We start from the raw sequence: 24,769 nt of genomic DNA on the forward strand, positions 1-24,769 counted from the left end.
TATCTCATTTTAACTTCATGGACCAAGGAGACATCATCTTGGACTCTGGTGTCCAGTTCTTCTACTGATCAGCTATCTCTCTCCTGGGGGAACTGGGAGTAAGGGGTCAGAGTTTGAGGAAGACAGTGAGGGAAATGTCAGATGAGGCAGTAAAATCCAGTCAGTGGATTTGGATTAGGAGGAACAATGGTAGTTGGGGACCAGCAGGGGGATACACTGAACGGACAACTCCTTGAGATCAGGTGGAGAGATCCACTAATTAGTCTTCTCAGGAGAAAATCCAGGAAGTGTGAGGTAGTGATGGCCAAATTAAGCCACACAAACCATTTTCTTATGGTTTGAGCCAACAAGATGGTATTCTTGGTTTAAAGAAAAAGGCTTAATAAATGGCAAGTCTATGTGCTTTCAATTTTTTAGCTTAACAGAGAGCGCCATCTAGTGGGCTCAGAAAATAAATAAAATGATTTATGAGGCTTCATGTTCACATGTTTAGTGTGAGGGTATTTAGGAGTGGGAGGGGCCTGCTTGAGTCTCTTTGTGTTAATCCAATTCACCCTTATTTCCCTTAGTTTGAGTCTTGTATGTGAGTTGTAGTTTATTGGCAATTGTGATGCATGTGCTAGGGAAGGTAGCATCACCACAGTCACTACCTGGAGTCTGCATAAATAGAGCCTGGGTCTGACTCTCTCTGACCTGTCTCTGGCATTCGTATTTAAGTCATAATTGCTGATCAGTGACCATATGATCCTCATTGAGTGCTTATCCTTTTCTGGAGCACAAGTTTCTTGTGTTTTAGTTGAACTGGTTGAGGCTGATTAGATTGATTTAGTTTGACCTTGGCTCTTAACAGTGGTTGTGAACTGGATTATTATATGACACTCATAATAATCCTTTTATCACTTTAATCATAATGCTTGCAACATTTTCTCTTATAATGAGAGCAAATGATGTAAGGGTGAAGCTGAAAGTCTCAGACAGAGCAAGGAAAGTCAGAAGGTACCACATTGTTGGTTTTTGTCCTCACATGGAATTTATTGACAAGAGAAAATGATAGATTAAAGTTATCCCAATCCTTACATTTATTGTAAATTGAAAGTAATGATCAAAGTGGAAAGGCTAACAGTGCAGCTATGTGTATGCCACTTCCTCCAACTTACTGTGCATGTGATTTCTTGGTATACGCATCAGGTGTTGATCAGGTTTTTCAGAGGCTGGTGTGATTTGCAGTGAGACTGTGAAAATAATTACTATCTGGGACATAGTCAGTGATCTAATACCACTCTCTGTCTGTTTCCAGATAACACTGCTGGCATTGTGACTCGACGGCCGCACTTCCAGCGGCGGCTGCAGGATGTCTATGTTCTTCCTATTGTGGTTGAAGACAGTGGTTACCCTGCCCAGAGCAGCACTGCCACCCTCACGATCCGAGTGTGTTCCTGTGAGACAGGAGGCTCGCTGCTGACCTGCTCAGCTGAGGCCATCTTCCTGCCTGTAGGCCTCAGCACTGGAGCTCTGATGGCTATTCTACTATGTGTAGCTCTGCTGATCGGTAAGCTAGGCTTTCCTCTATGATATTACTCCAACATAATGACCTGATGAAACACCCAAACACTGTTCAAAGACTGAAAGCAGCACATTATATCACACATTTGACCATTTTTGTCCAGCCAAGCCTCAGTGTCAGATTGTGTACTGGCATTTCTTTCAAGTCTGTTTCCTGTGACAACTATTTTGGTTATAAAACAAAAAAAAGGAAAAAACGAATAACTAATAATAATAATAATAATAATAATAATAATGATAATAATAATAAAAGAATTACCTTCGTTATTAGTTGCATACACTTATTAAAAAACAGGCTCTTGATTGATAACAATAAGCCATGCTCAGAAGTTACTGTTCAGAAAAAAAAAATAAAAAAATGCTCGGATACAATCAATCATACTTCATTTGCATTGCACTTTCCAAACAGACACACACACATACAAAGCTAAAAATAACATTTGCGTCTACATATTACGCGCTAGGTATCCTTCTGCGTCTGCTGTTTACGCTTTAGCAATGGCACTACTGTAATGTCACTAAATGCATATGGTGGGATGACGCTGCACGTGGTAACGTTTCGGCAACAATAGCACATGGCAACCAACGGCAAAACATCATCAAACAAACACATTGGCACAGATGGTTAGGGTTTAGGGGAAGAGGTATCCAGGTGTCCAGCCATCTGCCAGTGTATAATAAAACCATGGCTGGTTCAGTGCGGCCACATTCTCACCTGACACTGCACAGCGGTGTTTCATGTGCATGCAAAAGGTGGCTTTTAGCGTCGTGTCCTTACGCCAAAAGTGATTAAGTGACACTGATTTATAAGTTTGGAATGAGAATGGGCTGGCTATGCTGCTCCTGGTCGGCCCTGAAAAACTCTTGTCCCAGCTTCCACTGATACAATTTCCCCTTCAATCAATTGTTGGTACATTCCTTCACCAGTACCTGGTCGAGCTTTTGCTCAAAAGCTTTCTCTGTCCTCTCTTCCCATGAGTTGTTAGCTCCAACATAATGCCATTCCTCTGGCTTTTAGACAAAATTATTAAGTCTGGCCTGAGAAATACCAGTAATCCCCCTGAGGTCAGTGCTTAGCCCCCAGTCTGTTGCTGCTCCCTGTAAGCTGCTCCCTGTCATAGATCCCACTCTCACTCTTGTTTCTGACAAACTGGATGACTGGTGGTTCTTTTAGTTTGGCCTGATCCTCTTGGCCTCCCCCTCTAGCTCTGATGTTATTGCTGTCAGAGGTGGACCTGCTCTGTCTTTACCTTCCATCTGTCAGTGATCTCTTCCATTAAGATAAGTGCTTCAGGGTGGTAAGTTGTCCAAATAGTCTGCAACTTGGAAGTTGTTTTGGTCTGGAGGAGGTTTTCTGGACTTGGTAGAAGGCCATAGACATGAGAGAATTAATTTCATCTTACTAGTCTCAATTATCAAGATATCAGCCCAAAATCTCCAGGACTCCTTTCTAGGGTGCCCACTTGCCTTGCTTTGTCATTCTGACTACTATTTTTTTTATGTCCTCTCCCTTGTCATCTGTCTGTTTTCAGTTGAAATGGGATCCCTTGTCACACAGCTAATACACTGGGGTTCTGCTGCTACTGCCCCTTAAAATGTCATTTTAGCAAAGCCAGGATTGTGCCTCATTCACTGCTGATGTTGACTACTTCATTTCGTTTTGGATCTGGATCCAAGCTTCCTGATCATCTCATCTGCTCATGAGTATGCTGATCTTCCTTGCCTTGGTCACCTAATACTCTTCAGTCAGGCCCTGGGATGGCAACTGTACTCTAATTTTGTCCCATTGCGTACATCAATCTTTCTTTCCATTGTCGTCATTGTAGTCATTGGAAAATCATACACCAGGAGAGGCCAGAGAAGTCTGGGTAGAACTCCATGTTGGTACCAACAGGTAGCTCACTCTTCAGTCTCTGCATCCACTCATTGACCCTCTCTGTTGTTATTCATACACAAGCCTTGCCTTGTCACAAAGGGAATTATCAAAACATTTCCTTAAGCTTTTGTTTCTCCATCAATGTAAGAATCCATTGCACTCCAGATTTAAACCAATTAGTACCAATGTTGCCTCTCTTTTGCTCTTTGCTGGATATAAAGGTCATTCTGGCCCATGTGATGAGTTTTTGCTGAGTTGCAATGGTCAAGTTGTGCATGGAGGCCCTTGTTGGTGGTTGTGTATCCACTGATCTGGTCTTTATGCGGACTTAACTGGCATATGGATGGGTGTGTTGAAAAGAATAACTGATAATGTTCACCCACTGTCAGACCACACCTGTCTTTGTGTAAACCTAATTTTGAACTTGTCAAAGTAGCCCTGCAGGATTTTGGGGATTTTCTGTGGTATGTGGAGTGTCTGCATCATTGTGGTGATTAGCTTAGTGAAATGGACAGTTGGTGAGGTAAAGCCACAGAACAGCAAGATTCTCTCCACTCTCCTTTCCCTGCTCTAGACACCTTGAATCAACCAGGATTTCCCCCCTTTGCACTGCTATATACAGGTGCTTGTTCTTCAGCATGCAGTTGGCCATTGTTAGTGCTATGATAGCCAAGAAATTCTTGCCTTCCATGTTCGAAAGAGAGATGTGTGGAAATGTGGAAGCTTCGTGGAATCTTTTTGCTTTAGAACAGAAGCACTGCTCAGCTGTCATCCATCCCTCTGGTCTTCATTCCTTCATCTACACAATATTCAGAAGCTTCTAGAGTGTTGCTTATGGTACACTCTCCACCCACCCAAACCCTGGTCTGACACCAGGGTGTTGGCAGCAGATCCTTTGAGATTTGCGAGTTATGAGGTGGGGCACCAGCACATCCATGGTTTTCTGGATCTTATGCTGCATAACTTTCATCACTGTCATAGTGTTTCTGACAACCATTGCAAATCTTTTCTCTCTTCCTTCTTTAGCCTTCTCTGGTCTCCCCACACTGCTGCTATCTCCCTCTCCTGTCAACTTGGATGCTTTATAACATGTTTCACCTTCCTCATATGGGCCTAAAATCCTTCCTGCCCCAAGCTGTATTTGATTGCCGTGAGCCTCTTGTCAACAGGCCCAACAAGAGTTGTCCCAGCACCATATCTGTGTCTTTGTCAAACTCTGTTCATCTGTTTATGTCCACAGTTTTGGGGCAATTAATCCTCACTTTCCTCCCTCTGTTGTTGGCTGCCTTTTGGTTGCCCTCTGTCCAGCCTATCTGCAAGAACCTCACAATTCAGTTCAATTTCGATTCTTTGGGTCATGATTCGATTCAATTTCTATTCGATTTGATATTGATCCAGTTGCGTCGATATCTATTCAGTTATGTGTGCTGATGTCAGAAATACCCAGATAATTCATTAGAATACCTTCTGATATGTGTTCAATAAAGTGTGCATTATCTGTATTGATTCAGAACAAACTCACACCAAAACTTATTTTACCATTATATTATCTTTATTAAGTAAACATTAAAACTAAAATAAATTTAAAGTACAGATTTTTTTTTTTTGCCTGTGCCGAACTTAACAAAAGTAATGTGGCGAGGAGGCGGTGAATGAATATAAGAATAATATTGTTACCAGAAAAAGGGGGCTCGACAACGCCACCCTGGGAATTTCACCCAGAGAATTAATTTTACAACTTAAGGCACACAGGTTTGTTAACTCAAAAGGCAGGAGACGTGGTTCCAAAAATTAAAACACATTTTATTAAATAATTATTGTTAAAAGCACTGGTCAACCATTCACACAGTAAGGGGGGAGGGAAAAAAACTTAATCGGGGCTGAGGCCTAGTGGATGAACGAGAGCTAGTGCAGGGGAGGGATCCACCAAAAATAAAAATAAAAATAAATAAATATATAAAGGGAATCAATTTAGATCACCAGGCACACGTGACAGACACACTCTCAGTGAAGAAACCCACTCCCAGGGACACAGCAGACAGGGGAGACCACCAACACCAGCACCGCCACCACCGGCCTTCAGCAACTGAAAGCAAGGGAAACTAAACAAATTAGTGGGGTTGCAACAGAACAATACAAAACAAAAAAATAATAAATCAGAATTTAACAAAAATTATAATTAATGGGCAGGTCGCAAGCTTAAATTTAACAAAATATATCAATCAATAACTGCCCAAGCAGAACTTAAACAAATGTAACCAGTCATAAAAAAAGGAAGGCTAAAGAAAAGAAAACAAACCCAAACCCAACAATGACCGAATTACATATAGAAAATCTTTCACTTTAACCTAATTAACAAATTCATTACATAAGTAGCCAAAATCAGGGTTAATCCAAAGAAAAAAATACAAATTAACCCATACAAATAATCCAAAAGTAACCGAGTAATCCACACGTTTACACACTCACACACTCATGCATACAATATTTAAAATTGTGCTTCGGCTGTGGCGTGCGGCCGAGCAGCCGTCACGCACAGGACGTTTGAACAAGCAATTAAGCCTTCACGCTGTGCCGTGGAAGCCAAGCAGCAGCAGGGCAAAGCAGAAGCGGTGGAGACAAGCAGCAGCGGAGACAAAAACAGCAGTGGCCCCAATCAGCTGGTTACATTAACACCTTTTCAGCCGGCACACACACAGACACACACGAGAGGAAGGAGGGAGAGAGAGAATTCCGGGCAGCGACCAGCGTTTACCACGGCCAACAAATGCAGCAGCACCTACACGGGGCACGGAGCAGCGCACAGGCAGTCGCCCTGTCGGCCAAGCAACCTCCGGCACGGAAGGTGGGAGGAATGCCACTTTTATACCAGCCCACCTCATCACGGCCACCAGCAGCGCTCATTACCAGCAGCGGCAAATGACAGCGGATAAACACCTCTATGCTGCTACAGTAATAAACATTCATGCAGGATTTGTCTACCTGCATTTGTGTGTGATCCACAGCTTTAGCGTTAGCAACAGATTGCAAAACAACTGCGTGTTGTCAGCTCAAATGGTTATGTAGGTTCGTCGTATTGTTGCAGTGTTTAAACACTGACTCACGAGGCTCACACACAATGTAACTACTATCGACTTCGTGTATCCAAACGTCGGCTTTTAATGTTGTCAGGGCTGATTTTAACACAACGCTAACTTGCACCACTGTCGTCATTTTAATGAATAAACAGCAGACAGTTTGAGGGTCAAGCAGGGCCTCTGAACAACATCAATCACACTCCGGCGGCACTCACACTGCCCCCACAGGTGCGCAGCCTCATTACAATGGAAATAATCAATTTCAGGAATTTTATGAATCGATACCGAATTGTCAAAAAACATTTTGCAATGCACTGATGAATCAATTTTTTTACCCAGCCCTAATACATTGTGTACAGTGTTCTGATAGTACTGTATTGATCCTTTCCCTGCAATGTTCCCAGAGGTAGAGCTGGTCGTCCTCTTATCGGAAGGTCAGCGGTTCGATCCCCAGCTCCTCCGGGTAACATGACAAAGTATCCAAGACACTGAACCTTGAATTGCACCCGACGCCGTGTCATCGGGAACAATTGTGTCATGTGCTCCCAATGCTGTGTCATCGGTATGCTTGTGAATGATTACTGAGAAGGTGGCACCTTGTACGGTAGCCTCGGCCACCAGTGTGTGAATTTGTGTGTGAATGGGTGAATGTGACAATGTAGTGTGAAAACGCTTTGAGTGGTCAATAAGACTAGAAAAGCGCTATACAAGTATAGTCCTTACCATTACCATCTTTAAATCCTGTATGATTACAGTATAAAAATGTGTTGGGTTTTTTTTGTTTATTTTTTGCTTTTTTATGAATGTGTTTTGGGATGACTAACTGTACCATGACACAACACTTGTCTGTTACAACTCACTGACCTGGAATGAAAATAATTTCTTTAATCCAGATTAAACTTTTAAGTGTGATAAAATTCATATTCTTAAATGGCTTGCAGCTGATGATACAGAGGAAAGGCATATTAACAGTGAATCAATGCATGCAGTGTAACACTAGAGAGTGCTAAAAATGCATGACAAGTTTCTAATTATCACAGGAAGGTGTTGAGGTATGCAGGCAGGTTGATTGTTTTTTGTTTTTGTTTGTTTTTGTTTTCACTTCTTCCTTCCTACGATCATCTCATTTTATTTCTGCTGCTGTTACAGAGAATTGTGGTTACGTAACCACATGTCCAACCACACAGGGCCACGTGCACCACTCTCATTGTGTGTCTGAATGTGTCTGTCAGAAGTTATATGAAAGCAGCGTGAAAGGAGTTTTTCATCTTGCTCTCACAACTGATTCATTCCATGAGAGATGCATCTTGGTTTTTGCCACAATGTGTGTGTGTGTGTGTGTGTGTGTGTGTGTGTGTGTTGTATTTGTGTGGACTGACTGATGGCATGTCAGAGAAAAATTGCAACCTCCCGAGGACATTGTGCCTTCTTTATCCGTGTCCTCTTTAGAGAGGGAGTATAGCTGAAAAAGAGGAAAAAAAAGAATGCAAGGAATGATGTGCTAACATTTGCTAATACATAACATCCACCTTTTTCCTCCTGCCTGACAGAGACAGAGAGACATTTCCTCATATATATCAGAGTGGAAATGATGCATTCTGCTGTGGATGAAGAAAGGGGTTTGAGCAGGCTGAAAAATCCTTGCATAGTGTTAATTTACTGAAGAGTGTCCATAATTGGGCCTAAAATGGCATGTCTGGGTGGCTTGGTGGATAGAGTGGGCACCCCATGTACAGAGGCTGAGTCCTCACCGCAGTGGTCGCGGGTTTGATTCCGACCTTGGCTCTTTGCTGCATGTCATCCCCTCTCTCTCCCCCTTTCAGACAAACTCTCTGTCCTATTACATAAAGGCCAAAAAATGTCTTTAAAATGGCATGTCTGAAAACATATATATGTAGCAAAATAAGTGACACAGACAGAAAACAAAAGAATATGCAGTGTCAAAGGACTGATTTTTTTTTCAATTGATTTATGTAATTTTGGTCCAAAAATGATAGAAATCAATTGAAAAGAATGTCTTTTAGGCAGGGATTTAAAAGATGGCAGCCTCCCGAGGCCAGCAGTTCAAGTACAGCAGCTCTGACTATAAAAGCTGATTAATTCACCTTTGCATTTCTGTCAGGATTTGACACAGTTAGAAAGTTGCTCTCTAAGAATCAGAGGATACATTAAGGCTCATGAAGGCTAAAGGCTTTAAAACTTTAAGGCCCATCTTTGCAGACCTCAAGCACTGGTAGCGTAATACTAAAGTTATCAGACATGTCTGTTTCTCTTACCATGTAAATGGACTTGCATAGTACCTTTCCAAGCTACCTTCTCAGAGTGCTTTAACACTATCCATCCACTGATGGCCAAGGGTACCATACAAGGTGCCACCTGTTCATCAGTTTATCATTCACATGCGCTCACACACTGATGGAGCAGCCACCTGAACAATTTGTTGTTTATTGTCTTGTCCAGGATACTTCAACATGTGGACTGTTGATCTTAATAGAAAACATGCTCTTTCTCCCGAGCCACAGCTGCCCACTTAAGTCAGTGAATTAAAAGGCCTTAGTCTTGATTGAAAGGGTTCTAGCTCTTTGGGTCGCAGCTGCTGGAGTTACAACAATCGCAGTGTAAGGAAGTGAGGCATGCATGATGTTTTCTAGATCGACAGAGAGGAGGCAGAGTTGATTTTTTAAGGTCTTTATAAGCTAAAGGTAACATTACTGAGCAACTATCTTGGCTGACATTCAAAGCTAAAATTTTAATCAGAGGTCAAGTACAAATACAGTAAGATGCTGAGGTGGGGGGGCACACATATTAAGCAGGGGGTCTGCTCCCTACCTCCCTTCAAAAACTTAGTGTGTCAAACATTTTATTTCCTAAATTCTGGGAAATGTTTTCACCACAAATTTCTGCATTTTCTGCAAGGGCATTTCTAGGATTCAAGGACATTGGGAGCATAGCCAAGATCTCAAAATCTCAACATTTTTTGATGAACAAGTTCTATTTTATGCTTATTAATGCACTCTGGCATTTGCTGGTGTGGCAAGGCTACGAGGGTCGAATTTATTTACTGATTTTTGTTAGTTAATAAGTGCCCGACAACGCCAAGAATGTGGCAATGCTACGAGGGTTGAATTTATTTACTGATTTTTGTTAGTTAATGAGTGCCCAACAACGCCACCTAGGGGAATTTCACCCCCAGGAAATACATCAGAGGGAACCACCACTCTAATATTAACAAGGTCACCCAGGTTTGAGAGGCACCAAAGACTGAGGGATTCCAAAACAAGGTATCAAAAGGAAGTTTATTAACAATATGTCAAAAGTTAAAAGGCTGAACAAATCTCAGTGGTGATGCAAGCAATAATATAGTAATAATAATACGTGGCAAAATATTACACAATCCCCCAGGGCACCTTAACAGGTTGGTTGAGTTGCCAATAAAGTGCATGTGCTAGGTACAGGGCTGAGGGCTCACCAGGCGAGGATGACTGAGAGGGGGAGAAGGGTCCTGATGATACACACCACACGTGAAGAAAAAAAGAAACCACACACCATCGACTGACACCCAGGTGCACTACTGTACAGGGAGTGAGGGGACCACCACCGCAGGGATCAGTCACTCGCCACACCAACCCAGCAGCTCCTGTCCAAGAGAGAGAGGCAGATATTAATCAAGGCAAGAGGGCAGGAAAACGAAACTAAACCAAAACTGCCCCGACACCACACTCTGCTTGGCCCAGGAGGTCACCACCAAGGTTGATTGTGCTTCAATTGCCGCTCACGCACAGTTAACCCAATAAACCAAACAATAAAAAAAAAACAGAACTAAATAATAATGCAAAAATAACTGAATAACTAAACACAAAGTCTACAGAAGACAATGATCACAAAATCTATACACAATAAAAATAAATATAAATAAATACAATACCAAAAGAAACAATAATCAACCAATGATTAAAAAGTTAACTGGCGTGGATCAGTCCTCCTAGTGCAGCTTTAAGTCCTATGCTGCGTGTTACTTCCACATGATCCACACCACATACAGTGCAGGCAACACTCATGGGTCATCCAGAGGGATTTACTCCAGGCGTGCGAGACCGCACACACACGCTGAACACACAATTATATATAAAGGAAAGAACAAAACGGAAAACAGTGGACACAAATGTAAAGAGTGAAGAGCTTCCTGCGGCGAATCCGCGACAGAGCAGGTAGACAGAACAGCAGCAGCAGCACAGCGGCCCACGTCAGAGGAGGAGCCACCTGCTGTGATACAGACTAAAATTAATACGTGAATTGCAATTAGATGGATTAAAACAATCACGCATACATACCCGTGAGTGAGGGCGCAGCGTCACAGGCAACAGGAGAGATAGCCACCAACCAACCACCTTTATAACTGCTAACAGCAAACAGAGACCAGAATCACAAAACGTGTAGCCCGAGAGAGCGCATGAGACACGCCAGACACAAACGAGCCAGCCTACCTGAGGGTTCCCAACGCGGTGCACGGATTATTGCGCACGGCTCTGAGGCCACGCACTCCCAACCCCCGGCCAGAGTACAGGCCAACTCTGCTGGAGAGCAGAAAGCGCATCAGACACGGCACCAATACAAGCCAGAGACGCAGTAATAGTGTCCGAGCCTACCTGGCAAAGTGAGCAGAGGAGAAGCGCCGACCTACGTCTCAAGACAGCCACGTGGATCAAACTCTGCCACGCCAAACCACACTGCCGACACACACGCTCAGGTTTCCGGATGAGGTGGGAGGACGCACATCTGAGAGGCGCAGCCCTCCCCCATATATAGCTTTGGCTGGCCTCGCCCAGTACGCTGGTGAAATTGGATAATTGCTCCCAGCCCAGTATCACTCAATGGGCGGGGAGCAAAGGGGCGAGCCTACACAGCTATCCACCTGACCCAGCACATAACTAACATGAGTGGAGACGAGCTGTGCCGTCCTGCCACACTGGAAAGGCCTAAATATTTTAAGGTTGAGGTCTGTTTTAGGCCTGCAAATGTTTTTGCCCTTTTTTTAGTGCAGTCCCTTTATTTTTTACACTTCTGTGCAGTTAGGTTGCAGAACCACACTGTGATGCAGCCTGCAAGCACATTCTCAATGGTAACTTCAGTTTCCATACAAAGCTCTTCAGGTGCGTCAGTACAGCCTCAGCTGTGCCTTCTTTAGGATGCCCTGGGTGTTGAGGGACCAGGTAATCAAACAACACATTCTCATCCCATGTTGTCACATAGTGCCACTTTGTCAGGGAACTTCCTCCAGTGGCACATAATACCGCCCCACCAGGTGCTGTATGGCCAACTAGTAGCTTTTACCTTTGGTGTCTAATGGCAAAATATTTGCCAGAGCAGCAGTATTTGATGACTTTAGAATGAGAATGGACTGGATTGTAAGTTACCTGGAATTTAAAACTGACAACTTCAACAGATGAGCCCAAATAGGCATACAATATCCTCTTGTTTTCGTAAGTGAACATGCTTGGCTTTAAGAGAGGTGGTTGTCATGACACTATATGCTAGTGTGGCTCAGAGGTAGAGCGAGTCATCCTCTAATCAGAATGTCAGTGGTTTGATTGTACCCTTGGGAAAGATAGATGTGAGTGTGTATGAATGGCTACTGAGTATCATGTGGCACCATGTACGGTAGCCTCGGCCACCAGTGTGTAAATGTGTGCGTGAATGTGTGAATGTCACATGTACTGTGAAAGCACTTTGAGTGTTCAAAAAGACTAGAAAAGCATGATACAAGTACAGTCCATTTACTATACTGAACAAAAATATAAACACAACACTTTTGTTTTTGCTCCCATTTTTTATGAGCTGAACTCAAAGATCTAAAAAAATGTCTATATACACAAAAGACACATTTCTCCCAAATATTGTTCACAAATCTGTCTAAATCTGTATTAGTGAGCACTTCTCCTTTGCCAAGATAATCCATCCCACCTCACAGGTGTGGCTTATGAAGATGCTGATTAGACAGCATGATTATTGCACAGGTGTGCCTCAGGCTGGCCACAATAAAAGGCCCCTCTGAAATGTTAAGTTTTATCACACAGCACAATGCCACAGATGTCGCAAGTTTCAAGGAAACATGCAATTTGCATGCTGACAGCAGGAATGTCCACCAGAGCTGTTGCCTGTGAATTGAATGTTCATTTCTCTACCATAAGCTGTCTCCAAAGGCATTTCAGACAATTTGGCAGTACATCCAACCAGTCTCACAACCACTGACCACGTGTAACCACACCGGTCCAGGACCTCCGCATCCAGCATGTTCACCTCCAAGATCGTCTGAGACCAGCCACCTGGACAGCTGCTGCAACAATCAGTTTGCATAACGAAAGAATTTCTGCACAAACTGTCAGAAACCGTCTCTGGGAAGCTCATCTGCATGCTCGTCGTAACCAACTTGAGTGGGCAAATGCTCACATTCAATGGCGTCTGGCACGTTGGAGAGGTGTTCTCTTCACGGATAAATCCCGGTTTTCACTGTTCAGGGCGTGGGTGTTTGGGATGCTCAGGATCGGCGTATGCGACAGCGTGTTCCAGTTCCTGCCAATATCCAGCAACTTCGCACAGCCATTGAAGAGGAGTGGACCAACATTCCACAGGCCATAATCAACAACCTAAACAACTCTATGCGAAGGAGATGTGTTGCACTGCGTGAGGCAAATAGTGGTCACACCAGATACTGACTGGTTTTCTGACCCCCCTAGACCCCCCCAATAAAGCAAAACTGCACATTTCAGAGTGGCCTTTTATTGTGGCCAGCCTAAGGCACACCTGTGCAATGTTCATGCTGTCTAATTAGCATCTTGATATGCCACACCTGTGAGGTGGGATGGATTATCTTGGCAAAGGAGAAGTGCTCACTAACACAGGTTAGCGTTTATATTTTCACTCAGTCCCTCTCATCACTGGCGCTTATCCATCTAATCACTATGGTGTAATCAGTAGATATGACCATATTAAGGTTGTCATATTCACCATATATTCACTTTTCAGTCACCCAATGCTTCAAACTATGGCACTCTACCCATCTAGCATCAGTTAGACCATCAGTGTCAATTCCTGCTTGTCAAATGTTACAGTGTCTTCCAAAATAAACTCACGTCTTCACGGAACTGTCGCATTCAACACTGGAAATACGATAATGATAACAATAACATTAATAATAATGAACAAATCTCAAAGTGCAACAAGATAAAACCATTAGCGTAAAAAACATTAAAAAAAAACAACCAAAAATAAAAGCAACCAAAGTCATTTAAAAGTCATAAGTTTTGCTAAACAGAAATGTTTCGAGTCTTTTTTAAAACACCCAATAATCTGTGGTGTCCTCAGATGGTCAGGGAGGGCGTTCCACAGATGAGGGGCAGCAGAACAAAAAGCCAGATCCCCCATGGTGTGCAGCTTAGTCCTTGGGGGGATGAAGAAGGTTGGAGTGTGTGAAGCGGAGGGATCGTGTTGAGGTTTGTGGGGTGGGCAGTTCTTTCAGGTAAGGGGGGCATTGTCATGGATGCACAGGCGAGTAAGGAAGGAGATGATAGGTTTAGACAACAAAAAAACTTGTTTAGATTTATAAAAAATTAAATGGTTTGGGTTAAAATAACAAACTTAACGAGCTTGTCACTTTACAAGTAAAGAGATGTAATGGTGATGCTGCAGTTGTTTTATTCATGATGAGCTGCTGCTGGCCATCAGCTCTATTTTATAGTGCTTTGTTTCTCAATTGTGTTTGGCTCAGTAGCTGCTGTATGTTTGTCTGTAGTGTTAGAAAGCAGCTATGTGCTCCAGCCTGGAGGGATTTTAGTAATTTACAGTGTCAACAACCCCACCTCCCACTCCTCTTCTCAAAACACTAAATAAATCCTCCTCTAATGCTAACACAGAGTTATTCTCCCATCTGTTGCAGGGCACAGTGAAGCTGCTGATCCTGCTGAAACAAAAATCATGGATGATTTGACATTATTTGACCTTATTTATTTTACAGTATATGTGATTGTTTAGTTTTTCTAGATTATCTCTTTTGTGTACATTTCTTACACTTGTAAAACTCTTCAGGGACATGCTCCCACTAACATAATATTGCCTTTAACCTGGGTTATAAAGGAAGCTGTTAAAAAGTGCATGGCTTTCAGTGGATGGATTTTTCCAACATGTTCTGATCCCGCTTTGCAGTGGACTTAGGCGTCTACATATTAAGCTCTAGGTATCCTGCCTCTGTTGCTGTTTATGTTCCGGGATGCCGCGACCATGATATCAACACAGGCACATGGTTCAGTCAAGTCGATTTTATTTATAGAGCCCATTATCACAAAACATGGTTTGCCTCAGAGGGCTTTACAGTGTACAACATCCCTCGGCCCATAGACCCTCACATCACCCAAAAAAAACCTCCCAAAAAAAAACCCCTGTAACAGGGAAAAAAAAGGAAGAAACCTCAGGAAGAGCGGTAGAGGATGATGAGGGATCCCTCTTTCAGGACGGACAGACGTGCAATAGATGTCGTAAATAACGTGGCAAAAAGGAAAGAGAAAGAGAGAGGGGAGAGAGGGGGAGAGAGGCACAGCAATAATGGAAACAGACGCATGTCATATTACAATAACGATAGGTGTGAAATTAGTAAATGCACTCTATGATGATGTTGAGAGTGATGATAAGAGTCTTGTGTATATTGATAGAGAGGTGTCCAAAAGCAAGATCACGGCATTGGCGCAACCATGACCAGACCACGATCAGGGCGAGCAGGGGTACAGTATCAGTGCAGCCACAGCCCGAGCACAACCAAAGGCAGGGTCACAGCGCCAGCACAGCTATCACCATGATCAGGCACAGCCAAGGTTATGGCCAGGATCCAGGAAAACTAGGAAACAAGGGAGCAGGAATGCTATGGGATTAGCGTAGTGCAGTTAAACAGACCCAGGCTACATAATGGCGAGCCCCAGGTAGTGACAGTACCACATGGCTGTCACAGATGCAAGGCTAAGCTAAACTACTGAGGCTAAGCTAAGCTTGCAAACGGCTGTCACAGATATAAGGCGAAGCTTAGCAGTAAGGGTAATGCAGTAAACAGACATGCATGATTTTCAGATGGTGGGAGTAAGAGAAATAAAAGGAGCTCAGCGTATCATAGGAAGTCCCCCGGCAGATTAAATCTATGTCAGCCTAACTATGGGCTGGTCCAGGCAACCTGAGCCAGCCCTAATTATAAGCTTTATCAAAGAAGGTCTTAAGTTTACCCTTAAAAGTGGAAACGGTGTCAGTGCAAAGAAGCTAAAATAGGAGAAATATGGTCCCTTTTCTTGGTTCCCATTAGTACAAGTGCACCAGCATTCTGCACCAGTTGAAGAGACTTCATAGATTTGCTGGGGCAACCAGATAATAGGGAGTTACGGTAATCCAGCTTAGAAGTAACAAATGTGCGCACTTATTTTTCAGCATCTGTTTGGGACAGGATATGTCTAATTTTTGCGATGTTACGCAAGTGAATGAAAGCAGTCCTTTATATGGGAGCCAAAAGATAAATCTTGATCAAATAAAACTCTGAGGTTCCTTACAGTTGTGCTAGAGGCCAAGGTAATGCCATCTAGAGAAATTACATCGGAGCTTCTGAGGTGATTTGTGCCAAGAACAATTACTTTGTTACGTTTTGTCTGAATTCAACATCAGGAAATTATGGCTCATCCAGGCTTTTACGTCCTTCAGACATGTTTGAAGTTTAGATAGCTGATCAGTTTCATCTGGTTTCATAGATAGACATAATTGCATGTTATCAGCATAACAAAGATAATTTATATAGTGTTTTCTAATTATGTTGCCAAGAGGAAGCATATATAAAGTAAAAAGGATTGGTCCAAGCACAAAACCCTGTGGCACTCCGAAGCAGACCTTAGTATACACAGAGGATTGATCATTGATGTGAACAAATTGGGAACAATCTGATAAGTATGATTTAAACCAGGCTAGTGCCATTCCTTTAAGGCCAATTAACTGTTCCAATCTGTGCAGTAAGATTTGAAGGTCAATGGTGTCAAATGCAGCATCTAATGATCTAATAGGATTAAAACAGAGACCAGACCTGTATCAGAAGTAATCAATAAGTTGTTATTAATTTTTGCTAGTGCCATCTCTGTACTATGACTCTGAAGCCTGACTGAAAGCCCTTGAATAAATTTTTATCTTGGAGAAAGCCACAGAGTTGATGAGCGAACACTCTCTCAAGAATTTTAGAAAAAAAGGGGAGATTAGATATCTGTCTACAGCTAAAATGGTCCAAATCAATTTCAGGCCTTGCTGCCATACCCAGGCTACCTGTGTCCAGGGTCTGGTCAGTTAAGGGCAAGAGGTGATTGACTTTATCTTGAATAGTTATAATTTCATCATTAAAGAAACTCATAAATTTGTCACTGCTTAGGGTTGAAGGAATACAAGGCTCTACAGAGCTGTGACTCTGAGTCAGCCTGGCTACAGCGTTGAAAAGAAACCTGGGATTGTTTTTATTTTCCTCAATTAATGATGAGTAATAGTTTGCCCTGGCATGGCGGAGGGCCTTCTTATACATTTTAAGACTATCCAGCCAGACTAAACGGGTCTCTTCCAGGTTGGTTGAACGCCGTTTTTTTTCAAATTTTCGCAATGTTTGTTTCAGGGAGCAACAGAGTCGAGAGCTGATCGCAGTGTGGCAGTAGCGTTATAAACGAGACAGTCAATTTTAGAATGACTTAAATTAGTAAGAGTATTCTCAGTCACTGTGAGACATGGAAATGAGGTTAATGCAGAAGGTATTAATTTCTTAAATTTAGCCACTGCTGAATCAGATAGACATCTAGAATTGAAAGTTATTAAACAATGGTCTGACAGAGCAGGAATCTCAGGAAAGACTAATAAATCTTCAATACCGATGCTGTATGCAAGGACAAGATCAAGGGTGTGGTTGTAGTGGTGGGTGGGTTTATGTACACACTGACTGAAGCCAACTGAATCCAAAAGTGTGGAGAAAGCAGAACTAAGGCTATCATTATTAATATCCATGTGAATGTTAAAATCCCCTATGCTAATAATTTTGTCTGATTTAAGCACTAAACTTGATATAAGCTCAGAGAATTCAGATAGAAATTCAGAGTATGGGCCGGGGGCGCGGTACACTATAACAAATAGAATTGGCTGTAGAGTTTTCCAGGATGGGTGAGAAAGACTAAGAAAAATGCTTTCAAATGAACTATAGTTTAGCTTAGCCTTAGTGTGAATTGCTAAGCTTGAATCAAAAATAGCAGTGATTCCCCCTCCTCGGCCAGTGCCCCACGCAACGTTTATATGACCAGGAGGAGTGGATTCATTCAGGCTAATGTACTCATCAGGACAAAGCCAGGTCTCGGTGAGGCATAATAAATCAATATGGTTATCCAATATTAAATCAGTGACTAAATTAGCCATGGTTGATAGGGATCTAACGTTCAAGAGTCCGCATTTAATTCTCCTGTTATAATGCTCCTTGGCAGGAGATGTATTAATAATTTTTATGAGATTTTCTTGTACAACTCCCCTTTTATTTATTTTAGCTTTAAACAAATGAAGTGGTCGGGGGAAAGACACTGTTTTTATAACATTTACATTATGGGTGTCTGACTGTGTTCGAAGCTCAGAGAAGCGTGTTGGACTACGACTCTGCACCCTGGTCCCAACTCTGGGATGTCATGGCTTTGGGCCTCTAATAAACTCAGCCAGATTCCTAGAGAGAAGAGTGGCTCCATCCAAAGTGGGATGGATTGCATCCCTCTGGATAAGAACAGGTTTACCCCAAAAAGAGAGCCAATTATTAACAAAGCCCACATCATTTGCTGGACACCACCACGACAACCAGCGGTTGAGTGATGACATGCGGCTAAACATGTCATCACTGGTCACATTGGGGAGGGGTCCAGAGAAGATTACAGTGTCTGACATCATCTTTGCGTACTCACACACCGACTCTACGTTAATTTTAGTGACCTTCGATTGCCGCCGACGTGAATAATACTGTATTTACACTTAGCCTTAGCCAGTAGCTTCAAATTTGATTCGACGTCGCCCGCTCTGGCCCCAGGGATACATTTGACTATGGCCGCTGGTGTCACTAACTTCACATTTCGCAAAACAGAGCTACCAATGACCAGGGTTGTGTCCTCAGCGGGTGTCTCGCTGAGCAGGGAGTACTTATTTGAAACGGGAGGGGGGGGGTGGGTGGTGTACTGTGGGCTTCGGCTTACTATCGGACAATCACCCAGCCTCCCAGCTGCATGGAGGTTGCCGGGGGACGGCTAGCAGAGGCTATGCTATGTCGGTCCTCACCGGCTACAGGGGGCTTGCTAACCACCGCAGCTAAAGCGGGATTTTTCCATGGTGGGGAGCCGTGCTTCCAGATTGCTAAGCCTCGCCTCCAGTGCAGCAAATAAACTACACTTGTTACAGGTACCACTATCACTGAAGGAGACAGAGGAGTAACTAAACATCTGACACACTGAGCAGGAGAGAGCAGAAGAGGGAGAGGAGCAGGGAGAAGCCATCGCTAACCAGAGCTCATGCTAAAGTAGCTAACGGGCTAACAGTGAGTGAGCGGCTGTGTGATTAAACAGAATACAAAAAACCTCTGCAAGGAGAAGACAGCTGTGAGTTTTCAGTCACAGACAAATACAAAGCAGCCAAAGTAAGGAACAAGTTAGAAGATTAGCTGGGAATCGCTCATAGGAGTAGCACAGAGACGCTACCAGAGGCACAGACAAAGATGCACCTCATGCAAGTGAGGTATCACGCTTACCCACAGTACGTCAGCACGTGGTCCCGGTGGGATGATGCTGCACATTGTTATGTTCAGACAACAAAAGTACATGGCAACCAAAGTACATGGCAACCAAGAGGCACACGGTAAGGTGTAGAAACAAACATCACATTCAGATGCAAAGAGAACACTGAACTCTTGCATGAAGGTCAGTTGTTTGTTGGACCATCCACCACCCCTCCCATCTGCTCTATAGGCACCCTCACATTACGTTGTGATTGGCAGCCATAAAACCTGACACCATTCTGTGGCATATCATGCATATCTATAGCTGATGTGGCATTTGCTGTCTGGTGGTGAATTATGACACCGCAAGTGGATCTGTTCGGCCTTGTTCTCAACAGATATCGTCCAGGGATGTATCATGCAGACATGAAAGGCAGGTGCCTATTTGCACCGGGATCGTTAGCCGAAAGCACTATCAAAACAGCAGTATCTAACAAGTTCAGAATAGGAACAGGCTGATTTTTGGCAAGCAGTTTGCACACTTTGTCCCCTATTGTTGTGCCTCTTTGATTATTTCTGGAACAGCATTAGTTCCTCTTTACAATCCTCAGTTGTATTATAAGATTTTTATTTCCTCCAGCAGCCAGCAGTTCACAAGAAAGCCCCTGATGCAGTCAAAAGCTCTTTTTCTATTAAGTCTCCCACAGAGTTGAACATGCTGAAACATCAAGATACTGTAGTAAATACCAGCAGCCTCCATTAACCCAGCTCCCAGTTGACAGTGTGACCTTGTTTAGTTTCTGTAGCACATGCCCCAAGGGTATGTTGTGCTTCCTTCTCTGTGAATTTCCTCTTTGTGCACTGATCTGCTTCACGGATCAGATGATTGGTTTTCTAATGGAGGGAGATGGGGGAAGCAGATTCAACGTAAGAATGACATAACATAACATATCTGCATGGAGGGCTGCCAGTGACTTACTTGAGAGAAAATAGAGGTTGGCGTCTGATCATAAGGTTACTCCTATACCCTCCAGTTATAATTATTTTAACTATTAGTTCTAGTTTTTGAGAGATCTGTTGTTGTTTTTTTTTCCCACCACAATGATTTGCAAATCTTTTTCAACCTTTATCCAGTTGACTACAGCACAAAGACAATATATTGAATGTTCAAACTGTCAAGCTTTGTGGTTTTATAGTTAATCTGAATTTGATGCCTGAAGCATGTTCCAAAAAAGTTGGATCGAGTGTTAGTGTTAGTGCCCATGGCATAGGCACCATGCATGTTGGAAGGTACATACAGGTTTTGGAGCAACTACCATCGAAACAATGTCTTTTTCAGGGACATTTCAGCTTATTCCAATAAGACAAAGAGACACATTCAATATTTGTTTCTGTACTGTATTTATTTTATTATTGGTCAAAAAATACTTACAGATCCATTTTTTATTTACATTTTATGCAGCACCCTAACATTTTTGGAATTGGAGTTGTATTACAATACACTGGAATTTATTGTATTTTGCCCTCATTTGCACTCAGTTACCAAATTATTACACAGCTAAATAAAACATTATTCAAAAAAACCTACCTTCATAAAGGTTATAATGTTATGTTTTTGTTTTTGTTGAATTGCTTCAGAGGTACTGATTCCGCTGTATGGTCAGTTCTGGAGGATGGAGACTGTGGTGTTGCTGAATTGTTTCACGTAGACAGGCATCTCTATTATTCCATCCACTCCAATTATAATGGTGAGGGAAGGCTGAATAACAGATGTGCCTCACTGTATCCTCTAATACACGGCTTTAAATTCAGGCAGCACTGGCTTTCTGAACAAGACTGGTCACTGATGCTGAATGAGCCCAAATTTAGAAACTCATCCATAGCATTGTCTTGGTCTGTGTTGTGCATCTGACACATTCTAAAGTCACCTTCTGTTCTCACTAATCCATTCTTTGGCTTTTCCTTAGTGGCTGCTTCAAATATCAGCCTCAACACACAGAGGCTTGTTTGTGTTTTTCTGCAATGGAAAATACTGTGCAAAGCAAAGCACAAGTGTTGGTGTTATACAGTTTCATTGCTCACCGTGCACAAGGACAGCAACTTCCCAACAAAGCACCAATCAGTTTCCACATCTTTAAGCTTAACCCTCTACCTACCATGTGCCAGATACAATAATTTAAGTCTTCCAAGAGATTAGTGTTTTCCAGGATAGCAAAGACTGATTTAGACCTCACTATTTGCACTACTGATTAGGAGATACTATAAACGTTTTTTTTTCTTTGTTTGTTTGTTTTTTTTTTGTAATGACAGCGCATTTCCTAACTATTTAAAGCTGTATTGAATATTATTTTGCAACAGCTGATCAACTGATACCATGTGATGTGAGAGGCGGTGCTCACAGTGATTAACAATGATTAGATCATTGTGACCAGTGGTGCATTTTCCCTCAGCTCTACTGAAAGGCCCCCAGATTTACTGAGCGAGGCAGAGGGGCTGAGGTCACCACTGACATAACCAATATGGAGATTAATCTCGAATATTTTGTTGGTGAAGAAAGAAAAGAAAGAAAGAAAGAAAGAAAGAAAGAAAGAAAGAAAGAAAAAACAAATCCTGAAGAAGGCTCCAGTTTGTGTGTAAGGAGGGGGGTTTATTATTGTTATGGCTGGCTAGCAAACCGCAGCAAATACAAGAGGTGCGCTCAAAAGTAAGGCAAACCGACCAATATTTATTAATAAAAATTAGGAAAAGGTAATGGGATGTGAATGTGTGCATCAGTGGTGTCTGCAGGTGAGTGGGTGCTGTGACTAAGTGTGGTGCATGTTGTAGGTGCAAAGAGAATAAAAGTAAAAATGGTGCAAGGTGGTGAGGCTAGCTGACTGCGAGGAAGAAGCAACAACTGGACTATCCACAGCATGGCTTAAATGATCAGGAGCACGACTCCGGGGTCATCACAATTATAGAGTAATTATCTTGGAGATATTGAAGGACCACAGCTTCTTTTACTGTTTGCATTAAGTGGACTTTTAGAATTTTATTTTACACCACCAGACAGTCCTTTTTCCATTTATGTTCATTTCTCTGCAGTGTTTTTATTTAACTCTTTGCAAGTTGGTTTGACTTTCCTGATGTTTGTTGGTGGTTAAGAATCAAGCACAGCTTTCAACATGCATTGTTGAAGTTCTTTACAAACATCATCTTTGGACATATTTGGTTGTGCAGTAGTGAAAGCATTTTGGCAGATGTCAGCAGAGTTGGTATTGAGGACATGAGAGGAAACATAAGATATACATTGGAACAAAACCAGGTGGGGTACAAGATAATGTTTTTTATATAGGTATATCTGTGGAGTAGCACTCCACAGATATACCTCAGCATGACTGCAGTAGCAGATTTTTCTCTGTCATGCCAAGACCGAAAGAATTCAAGTCATCAGAACTATTGGAAAATAAATATTGCATCCTACAATACACCCCCTTATATTGTTTGTAAGGTTGTATATTCATGTCAAAATGTGAGAGTGTGCATCTACAAGACAAGAAACACAGCATCATTTTAGAGAAAAGCCCAGGACAAATGTGTAAACAATGTTTTGAGAGGAATTGTGAGAGTTGATTGAGCAGCAGGGCTCCCTCTAACTGTTTGGCAGTTTGTATGTCTCACATATGAAGTCCAACTGAGAGCAGAGCAGATTAGCCCGGATCTCACCCACGAGTAAAGTGTCCTCCTGTGAGACCTCACCATCAGCATAATTTACACTGTGACACCTTAGCTTTTTTATTTGTCTGCTGACAAACAAACACAGATAGAAAAGCTGGATAAAAAATAACTAAATGACATGATATGAAAGAAAAATCCAAACAATCAAAACCGTCATTCTCAGAATAATATAAAATATATATTAATCACAAAAACTTTACACATACAGTTTTTCAGTAACATCAAGTAGTACCTGACTCAGTGATAAGTCTAAGTGAAAACAATATAATAATAATAATAATAATAATAATAATAATAATAATAATAATAATAATAATAATAATTTGCACTGTTTTATATATTGTTTTATGTATTGGGTTTTGAAAAACATACCAATACATAAAACAATATATAAAACAGTGCAATACTCACAATACACACCCTTAGGCCTGCATATACAAGACACAACATTATAAAACACATAAACAAACAAAAAAATAATAAAATAAAATTTCAGAAAGATTGATTTTTCATTAAAAATGCAGAAGATAGAGAAAATAGTGACAAAGTGTCATGGACACATTTAGATATTTTCCACTAACCCATCACCTTTTCTCTGTGTGTCTTGCAGTCATGGCAGCTTTATACATGGGCCAGAGGCGCCACAAAGAGAAGGACACCCTGATGACATCAAAAGAGGACATCCGTGATAATGTCATTCACTATGACGACGAGGGCGGAGGGGAGGCTGACACTCACGCCTTCGACATGGGCACTCTGCGCCACACACACTCACAGCGCACCAGTACCCACAGCACCACCTCCAAGAAGGAGAAGAATGGCTACGGAGACGGGGTCCTGCTGCATCTCAGCAGCCGCTGCAGTGACGTCCGCTCACCTGACATCCATCGTCAAACGGCCAGCGTTATCACTGCCGTCAACAACAAGTCCTCGCTGCCATCCCGCAACAGAGTGACTGAGGGTGATGCTAAGATGGTCAAGGAGTTCATCGCCCAGCGACTGGAGGACACTCAGCAGGGTTATGCTGCCCCACCCTATGATTCTCTGGCGACGTACGCCTACGAGGGTGATGGTTCTGTGGCTGGCTCACTCAGCTCCATAGAGGAGTCATGGGTCATTGACGATTCAGGAGACTTTAGCTCCCTTGGTGACTGGGGACAGCCCTTCAAAACACTGGCGAGCATTCTGGACAGACAGCCGCCGACTCTGAGCGAGGAGAGCTGAGAGGAAACTGGACAGCGGAGGGACTTCAGGAGGCCATGTGGGAATTAGTTTACTTTTCTAGACATGTTTTTTTACTGTGACAGGCACTGGCTAGAATGGTGTAAGGATGTTTTAGAAAGCTGTCCATGTGAGGTAGAGATGTGGACTGGTTAGCTACAGAGCAGAGAATATAGCTACAGCTGTGCGAAGACGTAAACTTGATAGCTCCTCAAAGTGCCTGAGGTACTATATGTTTACATGTATTGTAATTCATGTTACTAATAAAAATGTATCCATCTAACGTGGTTTCAACATGTCATCCTTAACCCTTTAGAACCTGGATCAACATCAGTGTAAATCTATAAAGCCTGAGAAAATTGGTTTGATTTCTTTTGATAACATAGAAAAAGAAAGGCAATGAGTAACTTGGCAAGAAATGTCTGGAGAAAAAAAACTTTAAAAAACTTACTTTTCTTTTCCTTTGGCTTATTTTCCTGTAACTTTTTTATTTCTGTATTATTTATTTTTCTATTTCATTTATGTATTTATTTT

The 24,769-nt window shown here is 42.3% G+C and overlaps 1 protein-coding gene across 1 annotated transcript in view; it reads left to right on the forward strand.

Annotated features, from left to right (window-relative positions):
• The window catches only part of LOC121951323 (cadherin-12-like), a 109,686-nt gene extending 85,448 nt beyond the window's left edge, over positions 1-24,238 (forward strand). Inside the window, exons 11-12 of the mRNA XM_042497600.1 lie at positions 1,298-1,549; positions 23,625-24,238. Of these exons, the coding sequence (XP_042353534.1) occupies positions 1,298-1,549; positions 23,625-24,238 (866 nt within the window). The remainder of the gene's footprint in view (positions 1-1,297; positions 1,550-23,624) is intronic.
• Positions 24,239-24,769: the final 531 nt, after the last annotated feature.

The sequence above is a fragment of the Plectropomus leopardus genome, chromosome 12 (genome assembly GCF_008729295.1).
Source record: "Plectropomus leopardus isolate mb chromosome 12, YSFRI_Pleo_2.0, whole genome shotgun sequence".
NCBI classification, from domain to species: Eukaryota; Metazoa; Chordata; class Actinopteri; order Perciformes; family Serranidae; genus Plectropomus; species Plectropomus leopardus.